General features: G+C 44.2%; 1 protein-coding gene across 4 annotated transcripts in view; it reads right to left on the bottom strand.

The window, feature by feature from the left end:
- The window catches only part of AGTPBP1 (ATP/GTP binding carboxypeptidase 1), a 2,604,148-nt gene that overhangs the window by 2,417,731 nt on the left and 168,007 nt on the right, over positions 1 to 18,410 (bottom strand). For all 4 annotated transcript variants that reach the window (XM_069625853.1, XM_069625856.1, XM_069625854.1 and 1 more), the window contains one exon: positions 2,884 to 2,952. In XM_069625853.1, the coding sequence (XP_069481954.1) occupies positions 2,884 to 2,912 (29 nt within the window). In that variant the 5' untranslated portion in view covers positions 2,913 to 2,952. The remainder of the gene's footprint in view (positions 1 to 2,883; positions 2,953 to 18,410) is intronic.

Below are 18,410 nucleotides of genomic sequence, written 5' to 3'. Positions count from 1 at the left end.
CCAGGCCAAAACTCTTCATACAGCCTCAACAAAAGAAACAGTAAGTATAGAATAATTAAACTCACAAACACCGCAATATAACACAGCCACTCTATGTCACCACCCAGACAAGGGTTCACACTTACCCCCCCGTCCCTCTTCCCACACCCACTATGATACCCAACAACCTCATGAATGCCCGCTCTCTGTGCACCCATGCTATGGAAATATATGATCTTATACTGGAAAAGGACCTCGACTTACTAATCATCACGAAAACATAGCTGCATGATGCAACGGGCCCATCTCAATCTCTTGACATCCCCCATGGTTACTCCATTCGAAGATCAGACAGACCCACCAAACATGGTCCATCATTTCCAAATCCTCTGTACGCATCAGAACCTAACCCCTACCTGTGCTGCAAGACTACAAACTCCTACTCACCAAGATTGTGCCAAGCCCAAGCCAAAATGGGAAAAGGACGTGGGGCCCATTGACCCGGCTGACTGGGTACTAGCCATGATGCACCCACGTGAAATCGCAATATCCTCCAGACTCCGCCTGATACAACTCAAGATTTTCCATAGAATATACTACCCCAGAATCGCGCTGCTCTGCTGGAATAGAGCAACCAGCCATAAATGCCTACGCTGTGGACAGGGTGAAGGCACATTCATCCATATCTTATGGGAATGCCCCTGGATCCATACCTTCTGGTGGTTATGTTGCAATAGACTATCAGGAGCACTAGGAGTGGACATACCATTGAACCCTAAATTACTGCTGTTGGCTATCTGGGGAGACGAAAACTTTGGGCGAAATGAGAAACGTTCTGTCCACTGCGATAGGCCTGATCAAAGGAAACATCGCAAAGAAGTGGGAGGCTGCAGACCGCCCATCTATGCACAATGGGTTCCTGCTATAGATAGGTGTGTGCTCATGGAACTCCGCACTTACACTGCTCAGGGATGCCCGGGGAAGGCTGCTAAATTCTGGCACAAATGGGAAGAGTGGCACGGTTGAGCCACAGCAGGCTTAACTCAGTATGCAAACTGAGGGACGCTAAAGACTGGGCATAACTTTCAAACTGTCAGGGCTACTCTCTAATGCGTGTGGGACTGCGCTATCACAGCATCTCTGATTAAGCAAAGTGATGAAGACAAACCGATGGAATATTACTGATTAATTGTCTGTTTTAAAACTCAATAACATGTTATATTAAAAAAAAGAAAGTTGGGCCAAGCCGTCAAACCGCGATCAATTTCCTGCTCCACTACTGCAAGTCCAACTACCTAACTCCCCAGACACTGACATTCCCATTTCTCTTCAATACTTATCAATCCCAGTACTAAATGTATACTTCTCTGGGATTTTAACCGTGGGTTCAATGACACCTCTGAAGCAGCAGACCCTATCCCTGTATCATATGGGGTCCCGCAAGGCTCCTATCTATCCCCCCAAGCTCTATAATATGTACACTTAAGCCCCTTTTCGACTACCTCAACAATCTTGAAATTCCCTACACAAACTTTGTCAGTAGGATATGAGTATCCTCAGCACTCACTGGAAATCACACCTTGGGCTCTCCCAATATCAATCGAGTTTATAGTATCATCCAAGCATGGATGGCAGACCATCATCTTTTCCTGAATGATAAAACAGAGCTCCTCATTATAGGCTCCTCGTACCGACAAACTCCTGGACCCGCCTTCGTGTTCATCTCTATTGATGGCAACATCTCCGCTGTCTCTAGCCATGTGAAAACATTGGACGTCTACTTAGATGCTGAACTTTATAGGAAAAAACATGTTAAGGCCCTTGCCTCATCAGCAGCTTACTCAACCAAGCTCATTAATCTCAGCAGAAAATGTCAGTGCCCTGATAACTGCCTTACGCTAGCCTTCTGCCATCATTGGCAGAAAACTGGATTATTGTAATGCCATTTGCTCTGGTACCGCAACCAAAAACATTACCAAACTTCAACTGATCCAAAACAATGCCCTGTGGGCATCCTGGGGTATAAATCGAATGGATCACATCTCTCAAGCGAGGAATGAGGCTCACTAGTTGTCAATCAAAGGCTGCATAGAGTTCAAAAAGAGTATTGATTACTCATCGATGCTTCCACTACACTGCACCCACTTTCTTCAACCAGCACATCTCAAAAAGAGCCAAACCATGTTGCCTACACGCCACTACCATGGCCCTTGCCACACCAAGATTAACCAGAAAAGGAGCGGGCAGAGCAAGCTTTACTGTCACATCTCCCACTCTCTGGAACGCCCTACCTCCTTTCATCCAAGAAGAGCCCGCCTACTCAACCTTTAGAAAGAAATTAAAAACTGGATTGTTCAACAAATATGTATAAGATTCACACTCGACCTTAGAATAGAAACTGAAAACTGTATTGCTCTACAAATATGTATTTATTGTATTCTGCTCACCTTGACAAGTAGGTGTTTTGGAACCAATTATGTAATAGCGCCGTAATACCTCTGGGGCTGGGCTCAACAACAAATACAATAAATAAAGCTACAATACAATTTAGTAAGTCTTCACATTAAGCACAACCCTGCCTGACTTTCCTTAAGCACATTTCCTGTATGTGTGGTATTAGGAACAGTAATGGCCAGAAGTCAGACTAGAAGTTAATGAAGACTAAATTAACTTCTTCAATTAAAATGCTCCCCAACCTATAACTAACAATATCTAAAACAATATGCTGCAGTAGTTTGTGCAAGACGACAAGGGATCATCTAAATAATCAATTTTTATGTTGAAGTGACAAAAAGGAATTCTCAAATTGGCTATGATATTTAGAAGACCTTGAGTGCTTAAGAAGATATAACAACAAACTAAATTGCTTCATCAAAGAGTTATTTTTGATTAATTGAAACTTACCATTTTTCTGTTACTTTTACTTTGTTCATATTTTCTCTGTTGCTTGGTTATCCAGCCATCTCGGACAGCCTGAAAGATAAAATACAATTGTATTGGAAAAAAGACTGTTTCAAAGATTTTTTTTTGTATTTAAAACTGCACCTCCAATATGTATTTGGATAGGATCCTTTGCTTTGATTCCTATGTGGGTTGGCCATAGGGCAATTTATTTTTCTTTGTAAAGATTATTGGGGAGAGTGGGTGGATATGTAGTTATGAGTTAATGATGGGCAATATTTTATTATTCATTCTTTAGTTGCATTTTTTAAACATTAAATGAATTATCAAACATGCATATTGCAAAATATGAAAATGTAAAATCCACGATACTATAGTAACAATTCATCATCCTCCTCATCATCATCATCATCATCATCCACCAACCACAGTCATCCTGCTGTTAGCAATGATGTTCTCAGACATTTCAAGTAACCTCTTCTGCAGTGTCCCACTTTCAAGACCGCCAGGAGCGCAAGCAATGCTTTGGTGTGCACCAGTTAACAACGCCTTCTGTGCTACACATGATCATGATTCATGACCGGTGTGTTCCTGCTACTTGTCCTCGACTTACTACTAATGAGAAAACTTGCAGTTAGTGTTATCCGTTCGCCACCCCAGATCATAACTCACAGTAAGCATCATCCTATGATATTAAACTGGCTGGTTATTACATAAATTCCTGTCAGTAGTTGCATGATCTCGGTCTCGGGTGCAGACTAAACAGGTGATGGCAATGCCAACAGTTTTGTATAGGCATGGAAAAGGTTTTGCCAGGCACTGCTGCAGTGGATTCACTGGCCATCGGTGGTAGCAAAATCGTGCGAGTACCTTGGCATATAATAGCAGTGCCTGGCAAATGCCTAATACTTGGACACAAGCAAAAACTGTTGGCTTTGCCAATACTTGTTTTTAACAGGACATATGCTTATAATTCGATTGGCTGAAGGCAGACCCGTTTAAGACATTATTATTACAACACGAGTTTGTTTATAGCTCTAATTAAGTCATTAACTCTCAGAAGACTGCTTTGAAAAAACACTGGCAGGCAATTCAAGCACACAGTTTGATGTTAAGGTGTGATAAAGCTTGCTCAAAGAGATCAGATGAGGATGAGTTTTGGGCGGGCAGGGCTGGAAGCAGTTTGGAAGGGCCATACAGATTAGCATGGCCAGTCAATGGGTGGGTAAAAAAGTGAACACATATAAGCTTTGAGTCTCTCCTCATATGCCATTTATCCCTAGCACTACTTGAATGCAATAGTTGCGGCTTATAGGTGGCGCATTAGCGCCACTTCATAGCGAAAACTAAGCAACATTTCAATGGAGGTTGCAGTTTAAGAACTCGTTGAGGATCATTACCAAGGTCCTACAGGGATGGCTGTGACAAACTATTCATATCTTCGGCTACCATTACCCAAAAATGCTGACTTTTAAGGAATTCGAAGGTTAGGAGAAAAAAATCCCAATGCTTCAGCTCTACACCGTTGGCATTAAGCATAACTTTCAGACGATGCATCGATGCATCTATTAATAGTCAATGTCATGGAACTACATGTGGGTATCCTATACAGGATCATGTCAAATCTGGCACTCAGGGTCACTCATTTTATTGAAAAGAATGTGTTATACTCCATTTCTATAATGCAAGTTCCCTGCAGAAATCTGGCTTCCCCAACATATCAACATTGGAACAAGTGCTCGAAAGAAAATCTTTGCAGGAAAACAGTACAAGGTCTCCTCCCACTGACAGCATAAAGGAGCCCAGTCATTGGGTCACAAATAAGGAACAAGTTACTTACCTGTAACTGTTGATCTCCAGCATGGGTCTGGCATGGATTCACATGCTCATGAATATTCCCCGTCGTCAGGCTGGGAATCCTCGGTAAAGAAAAATCAGTATCAGTTTCGTTTCTGATCTGTCTTTCGTATTAGTAACCAATCACTGATCTCTGCGTCATACTGACCACAGCCAATGACTGCCATCTCCCTAAGCCCCGCCTCTGGCAGCCATCCTCAGATTTGTACCGCACGTTCAAGTGTTGGGATCCTCGTGCTATTGCTCTCGAGCTTTAGTGTGTTTTCGCGCTTTTTCATAGGAAAATTCTCTTTTTTCGGTCAAAAGAGCCTCAAGCTCCACCGTTTCTTTATCCGATCAACGGGGACCCGTGTTGGATTCTTCTACGCCCCTCAAGGGTGAAGATTTTTTCGAGCCACGCTTTTGGAGGACTCCAGAAGTTTCTCAGGCCCATCTCGGACATGGCCCAGGAGAAGGGAAGCTTGACGCCCGGAAAGCTGTTCAGGGTCTGTCCTGGATGCCAGCTTCAGAATGTCTTCAAGGAGGACGAACACTCCCTTTGCCTCTACTGCCTGCATGAGGACAAGATGCATGTGGAGAAGGACTGTGCGTTTTGCGGGAGCATGTCGGAGCGGACCAGGAAGCACCGCCATCTGCGTCTCGCCAACTGGCTGGAAGGGAAGAGCCCGTCAGGCGAGAAAAAGAAGAAGTCCGAGCAGTCTTCTAAGACCTTTGAGGGCACCCCGGCGACGGGGGCCCAACAGAAGGCCAAGCATCGCGAGTCCACTGGCACCGGGAGCGCCAAACAGTCTGGCTCTTCGGTTGCCAGGCAGGGCGCAACCTCTCCGGCGCCATCAACCACGAGCCAACGCTCTGGCTCGGGTAAGAGGAAGTCCTAGCACCCGGCGAAGCTTCTGGAGAGGCCCCGGTCGAGCTCAAAGGCCCCATCGGAGGGGGAGCGAGGCGGTGACCCTCCCTCCAAGGAGAAGGCGGTGAGCGCACCTAAGGTGGTGAAAGCCTTGATCCACCCTGCCAAGGCCTCTATCGAGACAGTCGCGGCGGTCCTGGCTCAACCTGTGGAGGCTACACCAGTGGAGGCGACCTCGGGGCCCAGAGTCTCCCTGCCACCGCGGAGGGAGTCCTCTTTCAAGCCCATCGACGGGACCCCCGTGAAACCTCCGACGGAGAAGAAAAAGGGGGGGCAGGAGGCCATCATGGATTTGGCCTCAACCTCTGAAGAGGAGCTGATCGAAGTCTTAAGCCACGGCATTGGCGTGGAAGAAGACCAGCCCGTCGGGAGGGACCCTGACGAAGGAGACGACGAGAACGTCGAGGGTGCCGACGAGGTTCCTGACGGCCCGTCGGAAATCCCCTCAACCAGTGCCGCAAGACAACTCGGCGGCCATTTTGTTGGCTATACAGTCCTTATGCTCGGAGATAAGGACGAGATTGCCGTTACCACCAACGGAGGAACCGCTCCCGACGGGGGACCCGGAGCCAGGTCCTTCTGGGAGCCCTCCTCCTAAGAGAAGAAGGATTCATCCTCCACTTCCTTTTCAACCATCGCGCCCTGCTCAGCCCTCCTCCCCGTCCACGACCCTTGGGGATGATACAGGGACGGACACGGCCGCGACGGGTACAGACGACGAAGTTTACGACGAGTATCTTCCGTCGTCACCACCTCCTCGGGCTTCCCCGCCCGACGAGATTGGATCGTTTCATGCCATGATCGCCAGGGCATCCAAGCTTTTCCAGCTCTGCCCGGAAGAGAAGAAGGAAGGTTTCCTTTATCAAAGGCGCGAGACCAAGAGGAAGACGGTCCTTGCTGTATCTCTACTGGACGATATCTGGGTTGAGGGTCTCGCCCTCCTCAAGAACCCATCCACAACGCCTGCGAGAAGGGATCGGTACGAGAAGAAGTACCGGGTCCCGGACGCGGCCCCCTTTTGCCTTCGGGCACAGCCGACCCCTGACTCGGTCATATTGTAATGTGGATATTGGGCCTCATTACGGGTCGGGCGGTCCGGAATTAACAGTGGCGGTAAACCCGCCGCCACTTAATTCCAGAACTGCCCGATCCCGACCCCTGCAGGCGGAAGGTGATCTTCCCGCCTAGGTCTGACCTGGCAGGTTGAACACCTCCCGCCTGCAGGCGGACGTGGAAACACCGGCACCATCACGAGATGGTGCCGGTGTTTCCACTTCCCCATTCCCATTGAGTCCTATAGGACTCAATGGGAATGGGGATTAACACCATTCCGCCTCCGTGACTCCCGGGACACAGGGGCTGTAATGCCCTGGTAATTCCGGGAGTCACGGAGGCGGAATGGTAATACGAGTCCAGCGGTAACCAGGCGGTTTTACCACCGCAGTTACCGCCGGACTCGTAATGAGGCCCATTGTGTTATTAGGCTTTGTGCGAAATCATTCCTTCTATTGGAATGAAGAAGCCTTCCATAACCTAAGCGTAGCCAAGGTCGGGTAATGACCAACCACTTTGGATTTGTTGGAAAATATCAGGATTGTACCCAATGTGGGCATGTTTATGCATGCAGGAGGATCCATATGTCAAGAGTGCATCCAAAACATTGTATGAAGCATCTTGATGGATTTGTGCTGTCAAGAAGTGTCTATTTAAGTCTGGGATGGAAAGTCCTCCCTTATCCATAGGAGACTTAATGTGTCTATTTACAGGGTTTCTCCCCATCCCCCACCCAACCAATTTAAGAGAGAACTTGCATTCCATACATAATCTCTGTTCAAATGGGATAAACAATAAGTAAAACGTTGTGTGTGTGGGGCAGATCATCTTAGCAAGGGCCTTTCTGCCAGCCAAAGATATGAGCATGAATATCAAGCTGACAATTTTAGCAATGTCCACATGTGTTGTGCTCCAAATTCCTCTAGATAATCCTATCTAAACGAAGATATTTTATTGAGTACTGCTCCCAAATGAGTCTCCCCTCACTCAAGATGCCCTGCCCTCTTTGTTTCAATCCGTTTTAAATCCTGAAACTAAATAGATCAATTATCTCTAAATATTTTAGAAAAATCGCCTCTAGGATAAAAAGAGTATAGTAAAATGTTGTCTGCGCATATTGATATGATATATCACACCATACAAGCAGTAGCAGCCCTGCCAACCCTCTTAGTGATAATGATGAGAGCCTGTTTAGGAAGAACAATTGAGAATCTGAACAACAAGTGTCCATTGGTGACAGTCCCATGAGACAATATCCTGGAACTCTGAACTTGTGCCCAGGCTCCTGCATGTCCAGTTGCCCTCACAGCAGATAATTGGGGGCTGATCTATCTCCTCAGCTGGGGCTTCCCTCTGGAACAGCCTAGCTGTCCCTCTCAAACTTGAGCAGCACCACCTCCGGTTCAAGAAACAACTTCAGACCTTGCTTTTAGCTTACGATTTCTCTCTTCCTCTCCCCTGCTGATGCACCCGACTACTCCACGTACTGGTCACCCTCTGAACTTGGGTCCAGGCTCATGCATGCCCTTGCACTGCCTCTGGACTCTCCAGCACTTAAGGGTCTGTATCTGCAACCTTACTGTCCCTTCTCTCTGCACTTATGAGCCACCCGATGGCGGCACTTGAGTTAACTGCACTCCCCCTCCCCTTCCCACTGGCACTTCTCCCCTTCCCTCTTGCCCGCACTTGCACAATCTGAAGGACACCAGGCCAAGTAAGATCGTTATTTTGTCCGCCCCCGATTCCCCCTCCTAGTCTTCTCGCGCCTAAAAACACTTGTGTACAGGCGCGTTATAAATTCCACATCATATCATATCAATATTTAATTCCCAATGCCAAAAAGAGCCTTGCACATATTCTAGGATTGGTTTAGTTTACTAATCTAACTCTGATTCAAGACTATTTGGGAAAAGTGCTGTACGCTGCGCAGGGACAGGTAATCAATATGGTTTCAAAAAGAGTACATAATCCACCAATATGATTACTGGATACCTTTGGTGAGAACTGTCACTACAGGTTCTAGGTTTAATTATGCATGGAATATATAGTCCAAATTCAAGATGTTGGAAGCATCTGTGTAGCGATATAGAGGACACAATCAAAAGCTTCTCTGGGTCCGGGTTCCCAGATTCCTCGGACGCCATTCCCACTGTAGCCATTACATTGGCCGGTAAAATAGCTCAGCGGGTTGAGCGCTCGCTGCTGCGATCTGAACGTGATCTGCAGGTCGTAGGTTCGAATCCTGGCAAGGCCAACTCAGCCTTTCATCCTTCCGAGGTCAATAAACGAGTACCAATTTCGGTTGGGTAATATTGTATGTAAATATGTGTTCTGTAAAGCACTTTGGATTAAGGCGCTATATAAATAACACATCATTATCACTGTATAATCACCCAAGGTTATTAGCCATAAACCACTCCAGAATAAATCCAAACTAATCAGGTTCCAGACTTTGTGTCATGTATGTAGGTTCCCGACTAGCAACTGCTTTTGCAAGAACTTTACTATCTAGACTGCTAAGCATATGTCGCCTGTATAGCCTGTTCACTGGTGTCACCCAACACTTTAGTGTCTTTTGTAGATGTGTATGGCTCTTCCAATGCTCATAGCAGATTTTCAATCTTAGTAATGCCCCTCTTGAGATCTCTTGCCATACCAACCTGTACTGGCTGACAAAGGCACACGGAAATTAAAAATGTTTCCTATAAAGTGGCACTTAAACAATCTATCAATTGATTAAGGAATTATTTTGCCACCTCTAACATACAGAACAATAGAGCATTATCCAAGGCATATATCTTAAATATTTTGTTTAATAATACTGTCATTGAAAGAGTCGCTGAGTTTGATTATTTAGGTGTACAATTCTCAGATAATAAATGTGCAGCACATGAGAAAAGGTTAGCTATTCGGTTCCAGCAAACTGTGAGGCATTTTAACATTTTGTAGATGTTATTTTTCATCAACAAAGGTAGCATTAATGTTTAGCAGTAAAGCCATGACACAAGGAATTTATGGTTGTGAAACATGTGGGCTATACGGAACCAGTGAACTATCCAGGGTGAAAAATCTCTAACTTTAAAGATTACTAGGGGTAAGTAAGCACACTAACAACTGGATTGTACATTCTGAATTAAATACAATGTTCATGGATGATTTGATCTTCCCAAGAGCCCTTAAAATGTGGACTGCGGTCTGGAAAGGGGAAAGAGATGCTTTATTGGGCATGTAAATCAGAGAACCATGATGTAACACCTTTAGTTCAAAGATTTCATGTTTCAAATCATTGACGCTCTGCTTCATTAATGCCTATTGAGTGTTGGTTTACAGCCTCTAATGAAATTGCTGAGTATTCAGCAGTCGGTATCTAAGAAAAGTCTGACTACGCTGTGAACAAATGAGAGATGATCACAAGCAGCAAAACATTTAATTAATTTATCGCCTGTGGATTGCATACCTCTGAACCATGATAGATTATTAGGTCTCTAAGCTACAAAAGAATCAACTACAGTTTACTAATGTGAGAGCTAAGTGGTCACAAGTACCGACCAATGGCAAGGATTATTTAACTGTGGCATGGGATTCTGGGAGACTAGAGTGCATCTTGTTTTCTTCTGCCCCTGTTATGGTGCCCAGAGGAAAAGGTGGCTTCGCCCATTATTGAAATCACTGGAACTAATTGGCCAACCGGATACACAAAGAAAATTGCTCTTGCTCATAGCCCCCAGAAGCACAGTATGAATCGATTATGTTTGTTAAAATAGCTGTAAGGAGAAGATCCTTTTTGAGTTCATAAACATTCATCTATTTTTTTACCTGGCAGATGGATATATATATATATATATATATATATACATATATATATACACATACATATATATATATATACATACATATATATATATACATTCTTTATTATTTTAACATTTAAAGTTTGGAATATATATCTTGAAACTTTTTGAAGATTTGCTTACATATTGTACAGCATTTTATATTGGACATCGAGGGATATGGTATAAAGCCTCCCCAATTGAGAAGGACACAAAAAGATTGGTGAAATACACAATTTATGATACATATTGTGAGGGGTCAGAGATGAGTGATGGACACAAAGGTGTGATTTTCTCAACATTTGTCATATTTATTCAAATAAAAAGGGGATGGGGTAAAGGTCTATCTGATCCCATCCTAACAAGAATGTTCCTATCAAACAAAAGCTAAAGAAAATTAACCTTATATCCAAATATATCTGTCCCTCACACTAACATATACAAGCAATATGTTTAAGGTAAATGTATCTATTTCCAGTTCAACAAAAATGTGCAAAAAGTTCATGATTATAATTCCAACAAAGTAATCCTTGTGATTTGATTTGGAAATTTGTATCGCGCATGTCCCGGAGGAACCAAGCAGCAAGCTGCATCTAGACGCAGATGGGTTTTAATATGTAGAGAGGGAGAAATTAATACAGTAAAACAGCTATTCAGAGTTTGTGACCAGGGTTCGATTCCCTTCCCCTGAATCTATTTGGGAAGACATTTGAGTTTTGTTCCAACAATATTCTATTCAGTTCAATGACATTTTGTTATTTCATCCAACACATCCCTCAAATTGGCATAGTAAATGTCTCTTCCATAGAATACTTTTTCAAAAACAAAGACTCTGTTTCTTTCATGAAATATTCTTTTCAAGATGTCAAAATGATTACTTAAAAGGATGTAACAACGGTCTTCTCCATAGAATACTTTTCTCAAGATGTCAATACAAGTGTTTCTTTCATAGAAGGGTTTTTCTCAGGAGGTCAAAGTCTGTGTTTCCTTCATAGATTACTTCTTTCAGAATGGCAAACAAATGTCTCTTGTTACGTTATGTTATTAGACTTATATTGCGCCAAAGCTCGTGGGCATCTGGGCACCGAGAGGCAGAGAAAGTAAGTGGGTTGCTTGGCGCAAATCTATTCTAGTAAAAAAAGGATCGTCTTCAACTGCTTCCAGAAAACAAGATGGTCCTCAGTTTTTCGTAGCTGTGAAGGTAGGGCATTCCATGCTCTAGCACCCTGGACGTGGAAGGCTCAACCTAGACCACAAGCTTGTTTTACCTGGTATAGTTCCAACATGAATCCCTTGGTCGATCTTCGGTGTTTCTTTGGTTGGTAAATGTTAACCTTGTCCTTCAGGTATGCAGGGGCATTACCAAAGATGCACGTATGGCAAGTAGTTAACAGTTTAAACTGAATGCGCGCTGCCACTGGGAGGCAATTTAGATTTTTTCTAGCAGCACTAGTAGGCTCTGAATGTTTCACCTGAAAGATGATCCGTACTGCGGCATTCTGAATTTTCTATAGTTGTTGAATATTGGGCTTGCTAGCACCGCCCAAGGGGTCCAGTCTTTTTTTTTTTTTTTTTTTTAGCAAGAATGTAACTGCTACACTTGTGATTGACTGGGGAATAACACCAGTTCGAAAAGACAGTTCACAAATCTACAGAGAAATGGGGCGAACAGGTCCCTATACTCTGATATATATTTGGAAGGAAATAATTCGCCCGGGCAGTTTGTAGGGTGCCTAGTTTTAAGCTGAACCAACATTTCGGCTATAGAGGATTCTTTGAAGCTAAATCCAACAGATTGATCCTGTTGGCTAAGAGCTTCAGGATCCTGACTTGGCAGATCTTTTGAGGGATTTGTGCACGCAACCTGTGCTTCAAGCTGGCTTTGATTGAATATAAGACCTGACGTTGAAGATGATTCTGTTTCTTGCATAATCTTATGTTGAGTTTTTAATAGCTTATCAGCAAAAGCCTTTTGGACTCTATTACAGTCATCAACTATAGGTTTAATTAAGATGATCCGTACTGCGGCATTCTGAATTTTCTATAGTTGTTGAATATTGGGCTTGCTAGCCCCGCCCAAAAGTGCGTTGCAATAATCTACACGTGGGAGGATCACCGCCCTCTCAAGCTTAATGCGTTTTTCTATTGAGACTAGGGGTGCCACTTGCCGGAGTACCTTGAGGTGATAGTTGGTACTTGTGGTTATCGCTGTTACATGTGCTTCACAGTACGGACTTTCCTCCATGTATGTACCCAGTGTCTTTACTTGGGCCTGCCGGGGGCCGAAAAGCATCAATTCGGTCTTGGCAGCGTTTAAACAGAGCCAATTTGTGGACATCCAGCATTTTATGATGTGATAAACTGCTGCCAACATCAGTTGGTCCTTTTCGTGATTCCCAGTAATGTCCAGGACCAATTGGAAATCATCAGTGTAGTTGCAGAAGAATATCCCAATTATTTCTAATTCTTTGCATAGGGGGAGAACGTAAATGTTAAATAGAAAGGGGGAAAAACATGCCCCCTGGGGGACTCCACATATTATGGTCTGTGACTCTGAAGCACAAAATACTCTCGACTGGCGGCCCTCCAAAAAGGACCCGAGCCAGGTGATGGCATTTTTGGAGAGGCCTCTGACGGTAGACATCCGATCAAGCAGAATTTTGTGGTCTAGGTCTAGCAAGTCGAAGGCTGCCGATAGATCTAACAACATCAGCAGCCCCGACTTACTATGTTCCAGTTTTGAAAGCATGTATGTCTGCAAGTCCAGCAGTGCACTCTCGGTGCCGTGAAAACTCCTGAAACTTGATTGTTTCACATGAAATCTGCCAGTGGTCTGAACATAGGATTGCAGTTGTAGTGTAGCTGCTTTATCGCTAAGTTTAAGAAAGAACAGAGTATTAGTAATGGGCCTTAGGTTTGCTACGTCCAAGGGGTCCAGTCTTTTTTTTTTTTTTTTTTTTTTAGCAAGAGTGTAACTGCTACACTTGTGATTGACTGGGGAATAACACCAGTTCGAAAAGACGAGTTCACAAATCTACAGAGAAATGGGGCGAACAGGTCCCTATACTCTAATATATATTTGGAAGGAAATAATTCGCCCGGGCAGTTTGTAGGGTGCCTAGTTTTAAGCAGAACCAACATTTCGGCTATAGAGGATTCTTTGAAGCTAAATCCAACAGATTGATCCTGTTGGCTAACAGCTTCAGGATCCTGACTTGGCAGATCTTTTGAGGGATTTGTGCACGCAACTTGTGCTTCAAGCTGGCTTTGATTGAATATAAGACCTGACGTTGAAGATGATTCTGTTTCTTGTATAATCTTATGTTGAGCTTTTAATAGCTGATCAGCAACAGCCTTTTGGACTCTATTACAGTCATCAACTATAGGTTTAATTAAGGGACTAAAGACAGTGGGTTTCTCCCACGTTCTGAAAAGCCAAAAAAGTTCTTTCGTCTGGTCCCCAGCTAAGTTTAATTTGATCATTATAGAAGGTTTTCATTGCCTCAATGATCTTATTCTTATACTGCTTCTCTATAAGCTTCAAAGCCAACAAGTTCTCGTTGGACTTATCCTTAAACCAAGCGAGTTCTGCCTGTCTTTTGTTAGTTCTGAACTCAGCTAGTGCAGGGGAGAACCATTTATGACGGTTTGGTAAATCTGTAACAGTTTTATCCTTCATAGGGGCGTATTTAGCTAGCATTTCTAACATTGCGTCATTATAGCTATTAATAAGGCCCTCTGGTCCGTCAAGGTCATTAGTTTTAGTCAGGAGAGACTGCATAGAGGCCGCTAGAGTAGAGGCAGTGAAATCTTTAAAATTTGGGGTCTTAACTGTGTGCACCAGCACATGTACGCTAGGTGCTTTGGCAGGAAGATTCAACAAACAGGAAACAAAATAATGGTCTGACCAGATGCATGGGGCGGTAGTAATGATTCCAAACTGAACATTTCCACCCCCAATCCAGTCTAATATATGTCCCTTATTGTGTGTAGGTCCAGTGTTGTGGCACATGATATGATGAGTTTTTAATATTTTCTCCAATTGCAGTGCTTTTTTAAATCGAGCTTATAATTTTTCCAGCGGTTAAAATCACCCGAGATGACCAACCCTGAATTTGTGGTCATCATGGGCACAACAGTATTGACAAAATCATCATTAAAATTGCTTGATTCTCCAGGTGGTAGAGTAGTACCAAATTCATAATCTAATTGGGATTTGAGGTCAATTTCACATGGATGACGTCGCTACCCATACATTCGATTTTGACCTCATAAAACCACAGCTGCTTTTTGCATATGATGGCCACTCCACCCCCAGCACCATCTTCCCGGTGCTTCCAAAGAACACATGACCTGGAGGGGTTACCTGCTCTATGGTAGGTCCATGAGCTTCGGTGAGCTACGTCTCCGTAAGGCACATGACATCAGGTCCTTGTTCCTGAATGTAATCATGTATGTCTATAACATGTTTTACTAAGGAACAGGTATTCAATAGAACTATGGTAAGTTCAGAAAGTGAAGTCTCAATCCCTGGTGAGGGATAGTACAATAGTTTGTCGGGATGATAAAGCAAATATTTTCTTACCACAACACTGTTTATAACGACAAAGTTAGCTCTTTTACACAACTATTTCTTTCCCGGTTTGCCAGGAATGGTTTATACTTCATACATGGAACCTTTGCCGTTACGCAAGACCGCGTCTCGTCTGTTCCTGCAGCAGCTGACTTTCACTGGGTTAACATGTATCTGTAACGAAGAACCATTGCCAGGCCAGTTTCTGCAGTTACACAGAGTCTCTTCTTGGTTCCTGTGTCAGTCTCTCACTCCTCTGCCAATGGAACATTGGCTTTTCCGCAAGATAGCGCTGACTTTCACTGCAGTCTTTCTCTTACAGTATTGCCATGCCTCCAAGCAGGTGGATGTGAGTATCGTCCTCCTTCAGCATGGCTTGCCTCAGTGACTCTGCTTCAGAGTTAATCTCCTGCTCCTTCTCCTCCGTAGCTTTGTGCTCCTTCTCCTTCATTGGACTGCAACCACATCCTCCTCTTCTTCAACACTTTACAGGGCAAGACGCACCATTTTTAATGCTCCCGCACAGATGACGATTCTTTAAACAACTAGTCTGCATCTTTAGCTTAAGGTTGTCCCTGTTTCACACTGACTCCTGTCTCCTCTTCTTCGTCCCAGGTGTTACGGGAATTGCAGTCTATATTGACCTTTAACTTTCCAAGGTTTTATTTTGTCAATTGTTTGTTGGACTCAAGTTTCTCGGAAACAGAATATGCTATTTGAATATTATGTGTAGTGATATTGTGTTCAGGACCTTTACCCATATGTGGGTTTTTATATAATGTTTTTTGGGTTTTAACATGGGAGACACTTGCGCAGTGACAGCATACCATCAGGCATTTGGGGATTATATGATCTTCATCTTCACAAAAAGAAGAATACCTTGTCGCTTCTAAGGGAGTCACCACTTCTCCCTGACAGTCATCTCCTCCCATGTGATCTTCCCTCATCATGCCACCCCAGTGTCAAGAGCAGGTAGATACTACCTTCCCCTGGCCACAGGGGAGGATATTGTATGCTGGGAATTAGGGATGACTCTGCAGGATTCAACACAATATTCTGTTTAAGAGACTGGCTTTTGCTACTTCTAGAGTCTAGACTCAACACCAGGTCTACTGAACAGTGGTCCAACCTTGGGGTTCACGCACCTACAACCTTAAGGTTTGTGCATTACCAACCACCCATCTGTTTTCAAGAATCCAGGGCAAGGGAACCACCTTATGGATCTAAGGGCCTTTACCTTCGAGAACATTTTTTGTTGGACCCATTTTTACACTTTTGAACACATTTCCTATCATCAAGTTAAAGACATTTCCTTGCACTTTTTATAGTTTGCTTATAAGTGTGAGGGTCAGGATAGGTTGTTTTGGACACAAGGATGGATTTTCAGTTACTGACACCCTGACACAGACAGATCCTTGGTTTTAGTTTCTAGGTAGGGAATATCCTCTTTAGAACAGGGCTAGAGAGGCATATTTCCAGCCCATTTTTGTTTAATAAAAATGTCTTTATTTAAGAATATAACAACCTTGTGCTACGAGGCATCCATCTTGACACAAAAAACGCACAGCTCACAGTTCTCATTGTTGGGGAGAAGTCTCTGCTGGAGAGAAGTCTCAGCACTTTTGCTAGATGGCTCCACTTGTGGATAGTTTTGTATGCACTCATACGAGTGATTATGCTCTTTAGTTTTCTATTTCTCTTTCTCCCACCTCCACTCTTCACACTCCTCCCTCTGCTCTTTTCTCCTTCTCTGTTTTTTTCCATTCCTCCTCTGGTCTTTCCTCCTCCACCTCTGCTCCTTTAACCACCTATACTTCCTTCCTTCCTTCCTGTTCTCTCCACCACCACTCCTCCTCCTCTTCCTCCCCTTTTCATTTCTCAGTCCTCTGCTCTCCGTTTTTCCTCCTTGCTGCAACACCAAGCTCCGAACCCCTCCCTGCTTGCCTGATGCCTACACCACACGTGAACAGGTGGATCTATGTTTATCTAGTAATTAAGTGCGCATAGCAGTGTTTAGGGTGTAGGGAACCTAAGTGCTGGGTCCAAGTGTGCAGAAGTAAGAATCTGACACGGAGGGGTCATAGTGTTTGCTATAAACCTTTATTCAAAATGTAAAAAGGAAAGAGAACCCTATCTAACCCTATCTCTAAGAGGTGTTTCCCTGCCTCAACTGAAATAACTAGTGGCAAGATGTCCAAAGCAAAAGTCCCGATGTCCAGTGTCAAAATCCTAAATCTGTCCCTTACACATTAAGCTAACTAAATCAAAGGAGATATCTTCTTGGTCTAGAGGAATGACTCCCTTCACCTGGGCAAAAGGCAGTTTTTGTCTTGAAAGGATGTTCCCAATATGGTTTCAGCCACTCCTTTGCTGTTGGGGAAGTGCCTCGCCTTGCCAAGCCTCCCTCAGGCTCACAAAGTAGTTCCTTGGGGTCTCAGATCATAGATGGCAGCTTTGGCTTCCTCTCACTGTATAATGAGCTGAAGAAGAACAGCCTGGATTCACTCCCCAAGCTGTAGTGGGTGCCTAGCCTTGGTGTAACAATCTGGTTTCCTCTCACCAAGTACTGCTATGAAAGAGAATAGCCTAGATGCACTTCCCACGCTGCAGTGGACTGTACAGACTTGGTTCACTAACCTGCCAAGTGCTGTATGGACTTTAAATTAGCTTCCAATTATCTCGATTTGGGTGCGAGTCCCAGACTTGCAGTTCCGGCTTTAGTTTTTGTTTGTGGGATTGGTTTACTCTGCTGCCAAGCCTTAGTACAAGTTCATGTACCTCTTTGCTTCTCTCACTCTGTGTTGGAATCCCAGACCCTCCTTTCCTAGCCTTCCAATTTATGTGGCCACCTCCTTGAGCCTTCAGAGCCTCCCCGGCTACCCGTGTACCTTGTGGTATGGTTTGCGCACGTGTTGGCTCCTCTGGAGGTAGCTGGGCACCAGTAATTACCCAGAGCTTCGCTTGCTCTGCAGCGGCTCCTTAGTCTTTTTTTGTTTAGGGACAGCATGGTCTCCCACCCTCGCGCTTCCCGGGTCTCTGGGGTGCCTGGAGTGTTGGCTCTGCCTGCGGGCCTTGTGGTCCTCCCGTCTTGGACTGGCCTCCGACTCTCTCTCTCTCTCTCTCTCTTGTCGGCGCCCCAGTCAGAACCCACCTGCACATCAGGCTCATCCTGACTCTCACAGTTGCTCCAGGGAGGGCTTGACGACTTGTCAAGTCTGTTTTTTTTATCCCGTTTCTTACAATCAAGTGCCTTGGACCACTAGACTGGTAAAAGTGGTTCCAATAGTTATTTGGTATTGCTCTGCACTTC

The sequence above is a fragment of the Ambystoma mexicanum genome, chromosome 6p (genome assembly GCF_040938575.1).
Source record: "Ambystoma mexicanum isolate Mex_15411 chromosome 6p, UKY_AmexF1_1, whole genome shotgun sequence".
NCBI lineage: Eukaryota > Metazoa > Chordata > Amphibia > Caudata > Ambystomatidae > Ambystoma > Ambystoma mexicanum.
This window is presented reverse-complemented; position numbering and strand designations above follow the sequence as displayed.